Raw genomic sequence first — 14,028 nt, 5'->3', positions numbered from 1 at the left:
TAATGTCTATGTTCAATATTACATCTTCTGGCACCATTTGCTTTCTGAGTATGTCTCCCACTCCTAGAATGACCAAGCGGTATCAGAAGAAACTAAAGAAGCAACTCCCACTCCCCAAACTCCACTACTGGTACAATTATCTAAAGATAATATTTTCTTTGGCATAGCAATTGCCTCCATTTCCTCTCTGAGGCAAAGGTGCATTCAAGCCTTTTTCTGTGGGTTACAGGATTTAATAAGTGTAGAGGCTGGCAGCAAGAGAGTCATTAAAAGAATCTGGGGAATCTACTATTACAACTCATTTGGCTTGTCTTCCAAACCAATACCCAACTCAAATTCAACTGCAAGGTAATTCACGCATCTTCCACAGGACACACAGTTCATTTCGCTTTAAAATAATCTATCTCGATAGCACATCTACCATGAATGCAGCACAGCATCAACATTTAACATGCAATCATTTAGTTTTAACCTCACTTGCAAGGATTTACAGACCAGGAAAACAGCATAGAGGTTAAGTGACTTGCCTCCACTTCGGTTTATTTTCTCAAGGCAATTTCATCATACAAGATGCATGCATGGAAAAAAAACAAGGAAAGACTTAAACTAAACAAACAAATGAAAACAGGCTGTGTGGGGAAAAACACTAATCAAGAAATACTTTAAGAGCCAATGTTTCTTGGCAGGCACAAGTCACATCAGAGCAACACGGTAACCTTATTTCTATTGAGCTACCTAAAACTATTAATTTTCAGAAGACAGACGGAGAGTCAAGACTGAAATCTGTCTATGACAACGAATCCTCCCACCTATTCTATTCTTTCATTGAAAAATGCATCATTTCTGGCTTTCAAGAGGAGAAGAAAAAGGTAAAGTTACTAGGTAAGGCAGAATTACAATGAAGTCTTTTGCTCTTCTTCTCTATCTGTGCAGTTGCTGCTACATAACCTCCCACTTCTTAAATGTCTACATGTCCTTGGTTCTAATCTAAATAAAACCCAGCTTCTTCTAAGGACTTTTATCTCATCGTTAATTCAGACGAAAGATTACTTCCATGATACTCGTTCCTTAGTGAAACTGTCTAAACTGGCCTTACAGAATAATACTTCAGAGGAAAACCTTATTATTATTCCCCTAAGGCTGTACAAGCACAGTAGGCTGGGTTCTTTTTTTCAATTCAGTATGCCTTTTAATTCAGAAAACAGTTAAAAGTTAGATAAGAAAGCAATAAAGTATACTCCTTCATTTACCAGTAAGAATCTTTGAAAGAGGTTATACTTTTTTAGAGCCAGATAACACTGAAAAGGGCAAAATTTAACAGTATGACATGCTAATGTACACCTATCAAGTACTGGATGAATTACTGATAAGGTTACTTTGCTCTATTAACCTTTCAATAATTTTATCACTTCCGTTTTTGTTGTCAAATACCTTCAGTTTAGGCAAGAACACCATAAATTGAATCCCTTCAAGTTTAAGTCCTACTTTTACAGTCATTTTTCTTTTGCTCCAGGACATCCACATAAAGTAGGACACAGCTTAAAAGGAAAAAAAAAAAAAAAAAAAAAAAAAAGAGCAGAAAAAGAATTCAAAATAAATGTTTTTATATTGTTTTTTTTTAAATGCCTAACTCAACATCCACAAATTAACTCCATAATGCCTTATGAAGCTTTTCTGATGCCAAGAATGCCTGTTTGAGAATCTGGTTGCCATCTGTCTACTGTAGCAGCTGCGACTATTTTAAGTAGCAGATGGGACACTTCTCTATCAAGGAGAGCAGGGCTTAGAACCACTATTTTCATTAAACATCCAATACCTTAAGTAATCCACAAAACCTTTCAACATTACAGAGCTATAAAGACCATTACTGAATTAAAATCCAAATACTCTACTTTCAGTCTTAGCCGGGGGGATTCAGTCACTTTTGCATCCTTCAAGGTACTTGGATTGTCCAAGTACACTTCTATACGCATAAGGTTTGTGGCAAAACAGGATATACAATAATATCACATGAAGTAGAGTGCACAGATTACTCTTCTTTTTTCTGTCACTGGTACCCACAAGCTACAATATATATGTGATGCTAAATCCTGATTTGAGTAATCTTTTGCGCAATTAGCATAATGACCAATTACAGAGAACAAGTTACGAGTAGGGTACTTCTTATTCCTCTGCTCCATTAGTTTAGTTTTCCATGTACTTATTTATCTTTTTAAAAGAAAGATAGCTGCACTCTTTGCTAACAATGACTATTTAAATGCAGTCTCGTAGCTACTAGCTTGAGCCTCTGTTCAGCTTCATTTTAACTTTTGCGTTATTTGTTTATGAACAGGATTATCAAACTATTTCCATCAAAAAGAAAAGACACTAAAGAGCTCTTGAGATACAGAACAGTTTAGCTTCTCATTTCAATAATCCAAGGCAGCAGCTGTCAATGTTACTTATATGGGGCGTATTTCAAAAACTGATAAAAAACTAATACAAGAAATATTGATACACAAAACACTCAGATCTACAGCTCACTCTTCATCCTACCTGTTATGCAGTAGGATCGTTTTCCCATTCACTACTGAAACAGTAATTTATGGAAGGGGCATATGTTAATCAACACACAGTGGGTAAGATGCATTGACATAAACCACTGAACAAAAAAATGAAAAAGTAAGAGTTGAAAGACAAAATCCATCCAGTCAAGCTATGCTAAAGTCCAGTGCTTCATGATCTGTTCCTCAGTCACTTCAAAAAGCCACTGAGTTTAACCTAAAGCACAAAAAGCCAGTTATCCAGTAAATTAAAGAAAATATAAAAGTGGATAACCTTTCAAACTTGGGAAAAGACTGCCAAAACTAAGCAAAGTTATCTCAGAAAAGACAAAGGTGCGTTAGGGTCATTTCAGAAATATCGGTCTGTTGCCAGATTAGTTAGGATTTTACCGACAAACCACCAACACAAATGCAACTTAAAAGTCCACTCAAGCCAAGTTTTACTTGAAAATATCCTGTATTAGCAGAATATGAAACAAACAATATATTGGGCAGTGTCAAGCTAACTGAAAGGAAGGACTGTTATCAGAGGGATCATCTTGGGGAGTAATTTATTAATATCAAAAGTCAGAACCTATTAACTTTCCCCTCAAGGTATATATGGCTCACCAGGTAACTTCGCATGGCTGACTACGCTAGGGGCAACGCCACAAGCACAGCAATACTATGACTAGACTCGAGCAGGCATACTGGCATGACTCTGGTGGGACTTGCAAGCATAGGTTGGTACTTATTTAGCAATCTCTGTACAATGGACAGTACAGACATGCTCTTCGCAACACAACTCCTGATGAAAACAGAAATCATTTACTTCAGCTGAATTCGTACTCCTAAAATCTTGTATAGCAGGTGCCTTTCAAAATTACTCTTACTTTTCCTAAGATTGTTTCCTACCTAAGTGATAATAAAAACAACAGGGATGGTCTTTCCTTAAACGAGTCCTCTAGTTTTAGTTACTCTAATTTTTTTTTAAACTACTGATTTGATGGTGATTTGACTCCTTCTTTGGAAAGCATTTTGCATTTCCAAATTAACTTCTTAAGTAGTAGGATTCTGCAGCTTCTAACTTCTCCTTACTTTAAGGATTCCCCTATTGTCTTCTATTCTTTTACCCCCACTTCTTCCATTCCCACTGAAGAACTTTTGGCAATATCATTCAAATGCATACTGTCTGCAGCCAGCTATGATCTGAGCCTCACAGGCTTTCTGCCAAAATACCAGCCCCTTAATGCAGTCAGCACATGTGACTTGAGCTGGAGTGCAGAAATTCATTTTTGCAACATGTATTTCAACAACAGAAAGACTGAGGAACTCTGACAATTCTTCAAGTGCAAGATATTGTAATTCTTCAGATCATAGCTCTCTGTGCATCGTAAAAGCCAAAACAAGTTTAAATCTTGTCATCTTAGTATACTAGACAAAAACAACAACAAAAAGACAAACAGAAGGAATGTATTTTAAGTACTGATTTCAAAATTCCCATCTTTTGCATACTTCAGACAGAAAAAGAGAAGTCTCAATTTCTCACAGTAATACCATTTTTTGTAGGAGTGCTACTGTATCCATTACAGCTTTCCATATCCATCATTTTAATTGTTGCACCACAATCTACACATCAAATGATTTCGGTATGTTTCTACTTATGCTTAAAGCTACTTAATGACAACTTATCCAAAATTCAAGTTATAAAAGAAGCACTTAGATTAAATCTAATACTTTCAAGAATTTACAGTGTTTTCATATTCGCTCCCAGGCAAAAACAAACCGACAAACAAATTGGTCCTATGGAAGGTGTCTTTAAATAAAAGCAGAATCTCATTTATTTTCATTCTCTTACTAGCGTTCTTAACATTGTAGGTTAAAATCCTCAGTAAAAACTCTATTATTCTGACATTTAAGTAGTATATAGATCTGTATTCAGCAACACTGAATTTTTAAGCGCTAACAAATTATAGAAATGAGATCCACTGCGGGTCTTGATCTTGCATGGAGAAGCGAGCTAAAAAGTCAAATAGGAGAAGGCGGCAATCGCGTAGGGAAGACATACCTCAAGTTCACAAAATTAACTTGTTTTGCTTCTGATGGAAGGTTAAGCTGGGTAACAAAACTGAGAATACACTTTCTAACCCAAGATGATGTTCCATTTTGCTAGTAAGCCTACCATGAATAGAGGTCACACCAAAAAAGTATAAAGAGTCAAACTTTTATATAAAACTGACAAACAATACAAAAGCAGCGTATCAGCAAACAGCCCTGCAGGTATTTCAACTTTACAAATATACTTTATTATAACTGCCACAAAGCATAACACTTGGACATAGTTTAAACTCAGGACCCGCGGAGGTTTCCTAGCATAGCTTGGCCAAACAATACAGAAAGAATTAAAGGCCAAATAACAGTCAAAATCCCTGCTTAGCTACCAGACTTCACAGTTACTCATCAATCCTGACCATCTCCATAGCTCATTAGGCTTTAATTACAAGACAAGGGAATTTCAACTGCCTTGCAGGCTGAAAGTACTTCCTACTCCACATCTCACCAGCCTCTCAGATTTGCCAGCATCTCCCATGAGGCCAGGAGACCGGCCTCCTGTCAATCTGATTAGCACACAAATGAAAAAATAGCGCTTTAAGAGGCAAGATTTCTGAGCGAGCCTCAGCCACTTAACTAGCACAGTTTGAAGGAGTGATGCATGCGCTCCACAGACTAGAACCGCTGCTGAAGCCCCTTTACTTTGAAACTGCAGCACCAGATCTGAGAGTCGGATCTGCTTATGTCACATCCTGTGCCCAGCCTTTAGCCAGCAAGTTCAGACCTTAATAATATCTAGTACAAAAATGTAACGGAGAGGCTGCAAAGATTGAGGGATCATGACAAAGCTAGAAAGAATCCATGGAAGAAATAGAAACGGTACTTAGGCCCAAATCTAATAGGCAGCCTACAAGGACACCGAAAGGATTTCAGCTCAGGTTTTTTGCTGAGTTTATCAAATAAGCCATCTCTGTTCACTGAAGAAAATTACCTCTCTTTTGCTTTCTTCCCTATTTCTCCTTTAAGAGGAGAATCCAGGGAAAAATGGCCCATCAATCGCAAGAAAATATAACTACCGCAACTTACGATTCCTTTCCCGCAGTCTGTAATGGCACCTAATCACTTAAGCCTGACCATCTGTCATATCACCCGTCTTGTATTGAAACTGTAGGACTCAAATAGAAGTCTACAGATTGGAAATTTTCCAGAGTACAAAATACAGCAAAAGCTGTAAAGGGATTTCCAACTAGATAAATCAGGAAGTATTTTTCTCTTTTTAAAAGCTGATGCAGTTTCTTGGAAAAAAAACAAAAAATTAAAAAAACAAAACAAAACAAAACAAAACAACCCCACTGTGCAGCTACAGCTGCACTATAGTGTAGCCCTAGCATTCAGGCAACAGAACGAGCATTTTTTGTCCAAAACGCGCTTCAAATCAGTTGACAGATTGACTGTCAGAGATTCACAGGTCATCCTTGTCATTGTACAACAAGCAAGCAGTTTCCATAGGCTCCTGGAGTTAGAAAATCTTAAGCTTCTAAAATTTCTGTTGTCAAGTCATGACAGCAGCAAGAAAACCCATTATAGTGGCACCCAGCAGTGTTACTGTAGCTTAGAGCTTGCTGGCATTTCCATTACAAATGCCATCAAATGGACTCAACAGTTCTTCCATTCTACACTGGTCTGGTTTGAAAGTTGGCAGATAACGTCTGGATAAGAGGCATGCGTTTCTTTTAATATGTATACATGAGAGGACTTCTAAACATTTTTTCTTCTTTTAAATGGCAACTTTAAAATTCAAACTAAAAAATTGTTTTGCCAGTCAATATTTCACAAAAGGTCTGAAGATAAGAATTAACTGCACTGAAAGAAGTGCTCCCCCTTTTGCATAATTCCTCTTTCAGCGATATCACAAACATTGTATATGATTTGACCGGCACCACAACCAGGATTTAAATTCCATTGCAGAAGCAGGTTGAGGTACAGCGTGGGCTAAAAAAAAAAAAAAAAAAAAAAAAAAGGAAGCCTGTACATAACCTCCTGTTTGCAAACAAACATAAGCAATAAAAACAGATAGAAGTAACTCAACGCTATTAGAGCGTCATCTCCTACAGATACCAACAAGAAGAAACTACTTCATTAGCTGAAAATGAAAAATTACCATAGAAGAGCAGTATTAAGTATAGCTTTTAGTTTGGTCACGTGTAAGCGACGCTGCATAAAGTGGAATAAATACCAATTGAGACTTCAGAAGTACGTAAAAAAGGAAGTAGTAAATGCTGTGCCCACATTCAGTTTTCCATAGAAGTTTCTTCTTCTCTATATTTCAGGTCAGTCATCAAGGAAAATTTGATCCACAATAACTGTTTAGTAACTTTAATGCTTTTAGTTGGTTAGAAAATAAGAAGATTTTATTTAGTCTGTCATTTGGCTGTAGCTTAGTCATCTAATTCGGTAGACATCCTTTTCCCTCAGCTTTCTCACACAAATTATGCTCCTAAACATTCCTGCACAGACTGCAGAATAAGCACACCAAGACCTAAAGCAGTAGACCTAAGCACAAGTCACACCACAACGATCTCATACAGGGTAGCCTACACTGTGTCCCTCTATCTGTCAGTCTACATTATATTCCTATCCATTGATGTTAACAAAAAGTTTTCAGTTCAGTATCCTAATCTTTCTACAGAATTTTCACCTCGCCATGAGCAAACACCATAAGCATCTGCATCAAAACTGAGATTCTCATCATTTAGACTTTTTAGTTAAATTTAGAGATAATTAAGTTTGTAATGGCAGCCTCACATGAGAAGAAGCTTCCCTAAAAGGGTTATGCCAGATGATGTAATGTACACAGTAATCAGTTTAGTCTGATCAGAAGACGAGGATTAGGCAGGGAGGGAGAGCCAAGAGAAAGACTCCATTATGAGATTACACTGAACTTACTTGTTGAATTGCCTTGCATCTGGATGATACATTTGGATTCTTTGCTGGTCTCTCGGGAATTGAAGGGCCGGACCCGAACAGCCACCTTCACAGAAGCCCCCGACATTCTGATCAGTTGCAGTGCAGTCGAGAAATTAAAAGCGAAGGGGTTAGAGTTTTTCAAGTTTGCCTTCTTCCTGGCGTTTTCTAAAGAAGAAAAATATGATTTAGTTATTTACAACTATCATGTTTAAGATGCTGATAAAAAACGGGGAGGTACAAAATCACTTCATTCCCCCTAGTGCTGGCTGTCCCCCCACCCCAGGCTGTTGCTTCAAAGACAGAACTGGAAATATATTGATCAGCACCTGTATGCTGTCTCCCTAACCAGAAGTTTCTGTCATCCAAAGTAGTTCTTTTGAAGTGTACAAACAGGCTTGTATTCGTTATCTGGTTTTCTTCCCAGAAAGAAGAGAGGCTAATATTAAAATGAAGATCTGGTTGCAACATGTGTTAGGCTTAACCTAACAAAGATAATTTTAGCAGTAAAGATACAGCTGCTTCGATTTCAACATAAGCTAGCTACTATGCTACACATTAAGTTCTCTAGTTGTCAATCCTTGCTGCAACAGTGCATTAGCAATAACAGTAAAAGTAAAGCACAAGTGTGGTCCCCCTTCCATAAAAAGGGGTGTACATAGCAACTTTAATGCACCTTTGTGCTCCTGGGAAGCTCCTCTTTTCAAAGAGGAATAAAACTCAATAACTATTTGCATCTCTAGTGATCTTTAAAGAACACAGTACTTCTTATGGGGGAAGAGGTGTCAAAAACTATTGCCTTCAGGGTACATTACTACCTGAATCTTCAGCAAATGTTAACCACTGAATGCATCTTCAAGTCACTATCAAAACACTTGTTTTTCAAATCCTACCACGTCCAAATGATGGAGCATTGTAGTTGGCAGGGAACTATCCATGACACCCAGGACCCAAACCTCAAGGCATGTCTATTTGCCATTGTACCGAAATGTAAGAATAAAATATTGGTTCAATTGTATTGATTCTCATCTCCCCTGCCCAACCTTTTCATAAGAACATCATTTTTCGACCAGCCTATAATTAAGCAGTTTACCTCTCTGCCACAGGATGCTGTCAGTACTTGAGTTTAACATGGGCTCAAAAAGCCATCAGACAAATTCCAGTCATCAGGAGCTAGTAAAAACAAATGGACCAACACTTGTCTCAAGAAGTCTCCAAGATACAGATTCTCAGAACCTGGAAGACTACATTGAGGAACATTATTATATGGTTCCTTTAGTCTTACATTCTAAGTTTCTGCTACTGGCCACTGCTAAACACAGAATTCTGGACTAGATGAATTTTGGGTCTAACTTAAGGCAGCCATTTCTGTGTTGAATCTAAGCCAATATGGACAGAACTTTACCCCGGTGTGAAACAGTATACATGGCCCAGAAAACCCCCAAACTTCTTTTATCGTTAACGATGCTCCACATACCCAGTGAAACGCTCATTTCATGGTTGTATTCACAATGCTACAAGATCACAAAACGTACTAGCAGAGAAAAAGTAGAAGCATTTCAACTCTGTAGGAAATTCTCCAGCTGGTAAAGATACTTAGGCATTCTTAATGCAAGCCATGACACATTTTCACACAGTACAGAAGATTTTAATAAAAACTGCATTACTTCATTAATGCCATCACATGGTGAAGGTGGAAATTAAATAACTCCATGGAGTAGGAGAAGTAATTTAAAGCATTCCTTATTTTAGTAGGTTACCGAGGTATCTTGCCAGACTATTAGAATAGGAATGTCTTTAGGAACAAGTCAATTAAATTTCAATGTCAATGATACAGCAAACTGGTAGAACAAGCCAGTCACCAGAGAGTCATACAGCCAACTAAGTACTCAACTGTTGTTTGCGCACAATTTTAAGAAGTCTCACTAAAAGCTCAGGCACATAATAGAGACCAGAAACACAGAGCAACTGAGAAAGGCAACTTTAAAAGCCCTCGATTCATCAATGCACAGATCAATGGATTAATATTTATTTTAATTTTCTTTAACATGAAACAGCAATAAAACTGTTGAAGACCAATCAGCTCCCTTCCTGCAAAACCAAGCTTAGCTACTACTAGACATACTTTGTGTAGTTCAAAGCTAGCACACAAATCATAACAAAGAAGCAATCAATGCTACCTTATATTTTATTCTTTTTTAATCCTTCAGACTACCAGAAGCAGAGAAAATGAAAAACAAAAAACCCTAATAGCAGAACAGGACTCATTAGCCTGTACTGAAAGATCTAAGGCCAAATCAGCTTATGATCAGGGACAAGGAAAACCCTCACAAATAAAAGTACTTTTACAAAATGCTATCCCCACTCTAACCAAAGAGCAGCTGAAGAACACAGTTATTGTACTGTCCAATGAAACGTTCTCTAAAAGTGCCTTAAGCAACCTGAAAATGTATTGCCATTTCAATTAACAAAATCATTTTCTAACAAAGAGCACGCTAAAATAGGGGGAAGTAATCTCACAAGTATACACCCTATTCACAATAAAAAAGCAAAGCACAGCACCAAGGATTCAATACGCACTAGCTAAACAAGAACTTTGTTCTGAAGACAGATGTTAAAAAATTTTCATAGAACAAGATCACCTATATCAGCATTAAAAAAATCCCTCATCGGTAGCCTTTGAAGTTACAAACTTTTTCCAACCCTATCTTTTTATGCTCATTTGTAATTACTGCATTTCATTTTCTATCTCACTCTCAGGTCTACTACTTTTCACAGCCGAAGTAAACAAAATGCATGTTTACATTTGCACATGGACTTCAGATGTTTTGACATCATCTCACTATGCAAGATTTAATACTCATTAACATGAAAATTAGCCCAAAACCATGGGTTTTTTTTCCAAGTTTCTCATAAATTAAAGCTAGTGTTTTTCAGTTAATCACAACTTTAACCGGTCCTCCTGACACTTGATAAAGGCAGCCCTGCCTTCATCATGCAGAATGACAAAATAAGGCAAAACGAGACCAAGTTGAACAGGTAAAGTATCACAGAAATCAGTAATAAATTGCAACTAGCTTTCCAAGTTTCACCTTTCTCAGTAGCGCCTGTTACTGTTACAAAACACTGTCTATGCAGTGGTAAGAGGAGACATAACTTGCAACAGAGGCAAATAAAATCCTTACTACAGTCTTTGATACAAGCTTAAAAGATGAAGTCTCTCCTATTTGTTACAGGCTTAGAAGGCTGCCATTCATTCTGCAATGAACCATTCCCTTAATGTCTTGGAAAGAGTCTACTAACTGTGCATCTTTTAATGTTTCTCCTGTAGGAATCCAAACAAGAACCAAGTCAAAGAAAAGACCTGCATGTTTGAATCCTTACCATGATATAACCCCTGGCTCTAAAACTGGATGTAAGCAATACCTGAGCATTTAGTCAGCTCACAAGCAAACCCTACACGTCTGAGAGAAGACAGCTTTCTACTAATCTTATTTTAAACTACTATTAAAAGATATTCACCATACACCCTATAAGTTGCACAGTGAGGTTTTTAATATTAAAGCCTATCATTAAACAAATTATCCAAATATCTTGTCTGCTTTCTAGTATTCAAGCTAACAAACAGACACTCTCCCTTTGTGGGTCTCAAGCACTTGAAATTTGATTCCGACTTTACAAACAAATGTTTATTGAAACAAGTTTTTCATTAAGACTGATTCTAAAATTTTTATATATCTGAAAGTTCTGAGAAATCAGTTTTCATGCAGCATCAAAACACAAAAGATATTGCTCTTGTTTGAAACAAAGCTAAAGGTCAAATAGGGATTTGAAGAGTCAAATTATTAACATCATCAGACAAGTTTAAAACAAACTCAAAACGATTACAAAATAAAGCTCAGAATCTCACTCTCTACATTCAAATAAAAAAAACGCATCACAAAAGAAGCGTCATTTGCATTCAACACAGCCAGCCATTGTGTCATACTTGTAAAGGAAACAAAGAATATAGTATGTCTACCAGAAAACGTGCTAACTTTTAAACACAAAAAATTGTTTCCTACACTTGTAACTTAATCACTACATCAGCTCTAAAGAAAGAAAAGGAACAAGCACAGAGATTAGTCTATGGAAAGTTAGCAAAACAGCTGTTCAGAGCAGCAGGGATTTATGAACAAGAGGACCACAGGGAATCCAATTTTAGGTCCTCCACCAAGGACCAGGTATTGATGACAGTCAGAGATAGCAGTTGTATCAACTCAAACACTACAAACTGCTATTTTTGTACTTTAATCTAAAGTGATGATGGTAGATGAAAATTGAGTGCAGGTGCAAAACTTGAACTGAAAATCAGATCATATAAACATATGGCTACAAATAATTTAACTAAAAAAAAAAGAGAGAACAAAAACAACCGAATTTAAAAAAAAAAAACAGTATGAATGCTGTTCAACGTTTGACTCCCCTTTCTGGAGGGCAGATGCAAAATTCACCACGTGCATCGGGCAAACATCAGTCCTCCGACCTCAGTTTAATACCTATATTCTGCCAGTGACCCCCCACACTAGCAGGCCTGTCATTCTGTCTCCTGCGCTGCCTCCTGCCTCAGCTCACCCAGGATTGTCAGATCATCATCCCAACATGGCTGCCTCGGTGATGGTGCTGCACTGAATCCCGGCACCGAATCCACCACCTAGAGGGGCCGAAAAAAACAGCCGGGGGGGGGGGGGGGGAACACGCAACCCCTTTTGGTTCGTGCAGCCGTCCCCAGCTGGCACGGGGGGGCCGTGTCTCCTCCTAATCAAGCCGTTATCGCCTCCGCCTCCCCCCGCCTGGCAAGGGGAGGAAGGCCGGAGAAATGAGGCCATCTCCAGGACGGGGTCCAGTAGGGGAAGCGGCTGCAGCGCCATGGCTCGCGGCGCCAGCGGGGAAGCGGCAGGAAGGCAGGGGAAGAAGCAGCTGCGAGGCCAGGCCAGGCCAGGCCGGGCCGACAGCCCCCTTCACCGCGGCAGCCCCTGCCCCCGGGCCCCGCCGCCCCCCCGCGGCGCGGCGCCCCTGCCGGCAGCAGCGCGCGCGCGCGCACCCGGCCCCGCCAACGGCCGCCGCCGACCGTTGGGTCGCGCCCCCCCCCCGCCCCCGCGCGCGGCCGCCCCTCACCTGGGACGTCCGCGGGCCGCGGGCGCTGTCAGCACCCGGCAGGGCCGGCGAAGGAGCGCAGCGCGGGGCGGAGGAAGGGGGGGAGCCCGGGCAGCCCCATCGCGCTTCGCCGCCTAGCTACGCCGAGCCGGCAGAGCGCCCGCCGCCGGGCGGGGAGCGGGTGAACGGAGAAAGGCCGCGCCGGGAGGACCGAGCGCAGCGACGCGCTCCCCACAGCGCCGCTCCCACACTGACAGGAAGGCGGCGCTGCGCGCCGCTCCCCGCCTTCGCGGGGCCAATCGCCACTCGCCCCTGCCTCCCGCCCCTCCTCACGGGCCAATCGCCGCGCGGCCAATAGGTGTGCGCCCGCCCTCCGCCGTGCCAATCACGGCTTGACACGACCGGGAGCCAATCGCCGCCCGGAAGAAGGGAGGACGCTGCTCGGCTCCAAGGCGATGCCGGCCCTCGACGCTGCGGCCCCGCCCCTCCCCCTGAATCAATCCCTCCGCCGAGCCTCAGGGGCACGGCGAAGTCGGACGGGGGGGGGGCCTCCGCCGCTTCAGCCAATCAGAGCTCAGGGCAGAATTCGCGTCGCCCGTCTTTTAACCAATCAAGAGCGGCGCTAGACACCTTCCCTCCCGCCCCCCGGGGCCGCATCACCGCGCCGCCGCCGGTGTGTGCCTGCGCGCCCCCTGGCGGCGGCGGCAGCGCCTGCGCACGGTGTGTGTGTGGGGGGGGGGGGTCGGGCGGGGCCCCGGGGCCGTGAGGCGGCGAGCGCAAACCGGGCCCATGTGACGGAAAAAACTGCGATTTTTAACGGCTTCTGGGCGTCCGCCCCGATTTAAAGGGCCAAGTGGCAGGTAGGCCTGCCCACCCGCCCTGAAAACCGTGCCCGGACCAGCGAATCGTACCTCTGCCATCCCCAGGCCCTTTCAGTAGGACTCAGAGGCCCACTGAGAAATCGAAGTAAGGCCCAGCGACAGCAGCGATATGTACCCGAAGGAAAAAATATTTCCCCCCCGCCTTCAGAGGTTTTTTTTTTTTTGGGGGGGGGGGTGGGGGGGCAGCCTAAGATATTTTCTGCAGATTTCATAATGCATTTTTATGTAATTGGGTGTTACAATGGTGTTCATAAATTCTCATACTCTAAAATTCCACACATATTCTGTCTTATATTAAAAACTGATCGTTGTGGCAATAATCTCCACTCAAACACTCCTCCTTTTCATTAGTACTTTATTCATTTGTGCTGTTAGGAATAGCCGTATGCTTAACCTTACCAGCATTTTTAAGAAAAAGCATGTATTACATGAAATACCTTCATTACTTTCCATGCACACACACACACACACAC

The 14,028-nt window shown here is 41.1% G+C and overlaps 1 protein-coding gene across 12 annotated transcripts in view; it reads right to left on the bottom strand.

Moving 5' to 3' along the window:
- The window catches only part of KIF1B (kinesin family member 1B), a 99,012-nt gene extending 86,065 nt beyond the window's left edge, over window positions 1-12,947 (bottom strand). For 8 of the 12 annotated variants that reach the window (XM_068915718.1, XM_068915725.1, XM_068915720.1 and 5 more), the window contains exons 1-3: window positions 12,696-12,929; window positions 8,632-8,711; window positions 7,521-7,706 (exon numbers count right to left, since the gene is read on the bottom strand). In XM_068915718.1, the coding sequence (XP_068771819.1) occupies window positions 7,521-7,706; window positions 8,632-8,671 (226 nt within the window). In that variant the 5' untranslated portion in view covers window positions 8,672-8,711; window positions 12,696-12,929. Of the gene's footprint in view, window positions 1-7,520; window positions 7,707-8,631; window positions 8,712-12,695 lie in introns of all 12 variants that reach the window. The other 4 variants (XM_068915721.1, XM_068915723.1, XM_068915727.1 and 1 more) reach the window with 1 other exon arrangement.
- Window positions 12,948-14,028: the final 1,081 nt, after the last annotated feature.

The sequence above is a fragment of the Struthio camelus genome, chromosome 21 (genome assembly GCF_040807025.1).
Source record: "Struthio camelus isolate bStrCam1 chromosome 21, bStrCam1.hap1, whole genome shotgun sequence".
NCBI lineage: Eukaryota > Metazoa > Chordata > Aves > Struthioniformes > Struthionidae > Struthio > Struthio camelus.
Note: the sequence above shows the minus strand (reverse complement) of the source record. Positions and strands in the feature narration are given on the sequence as shown.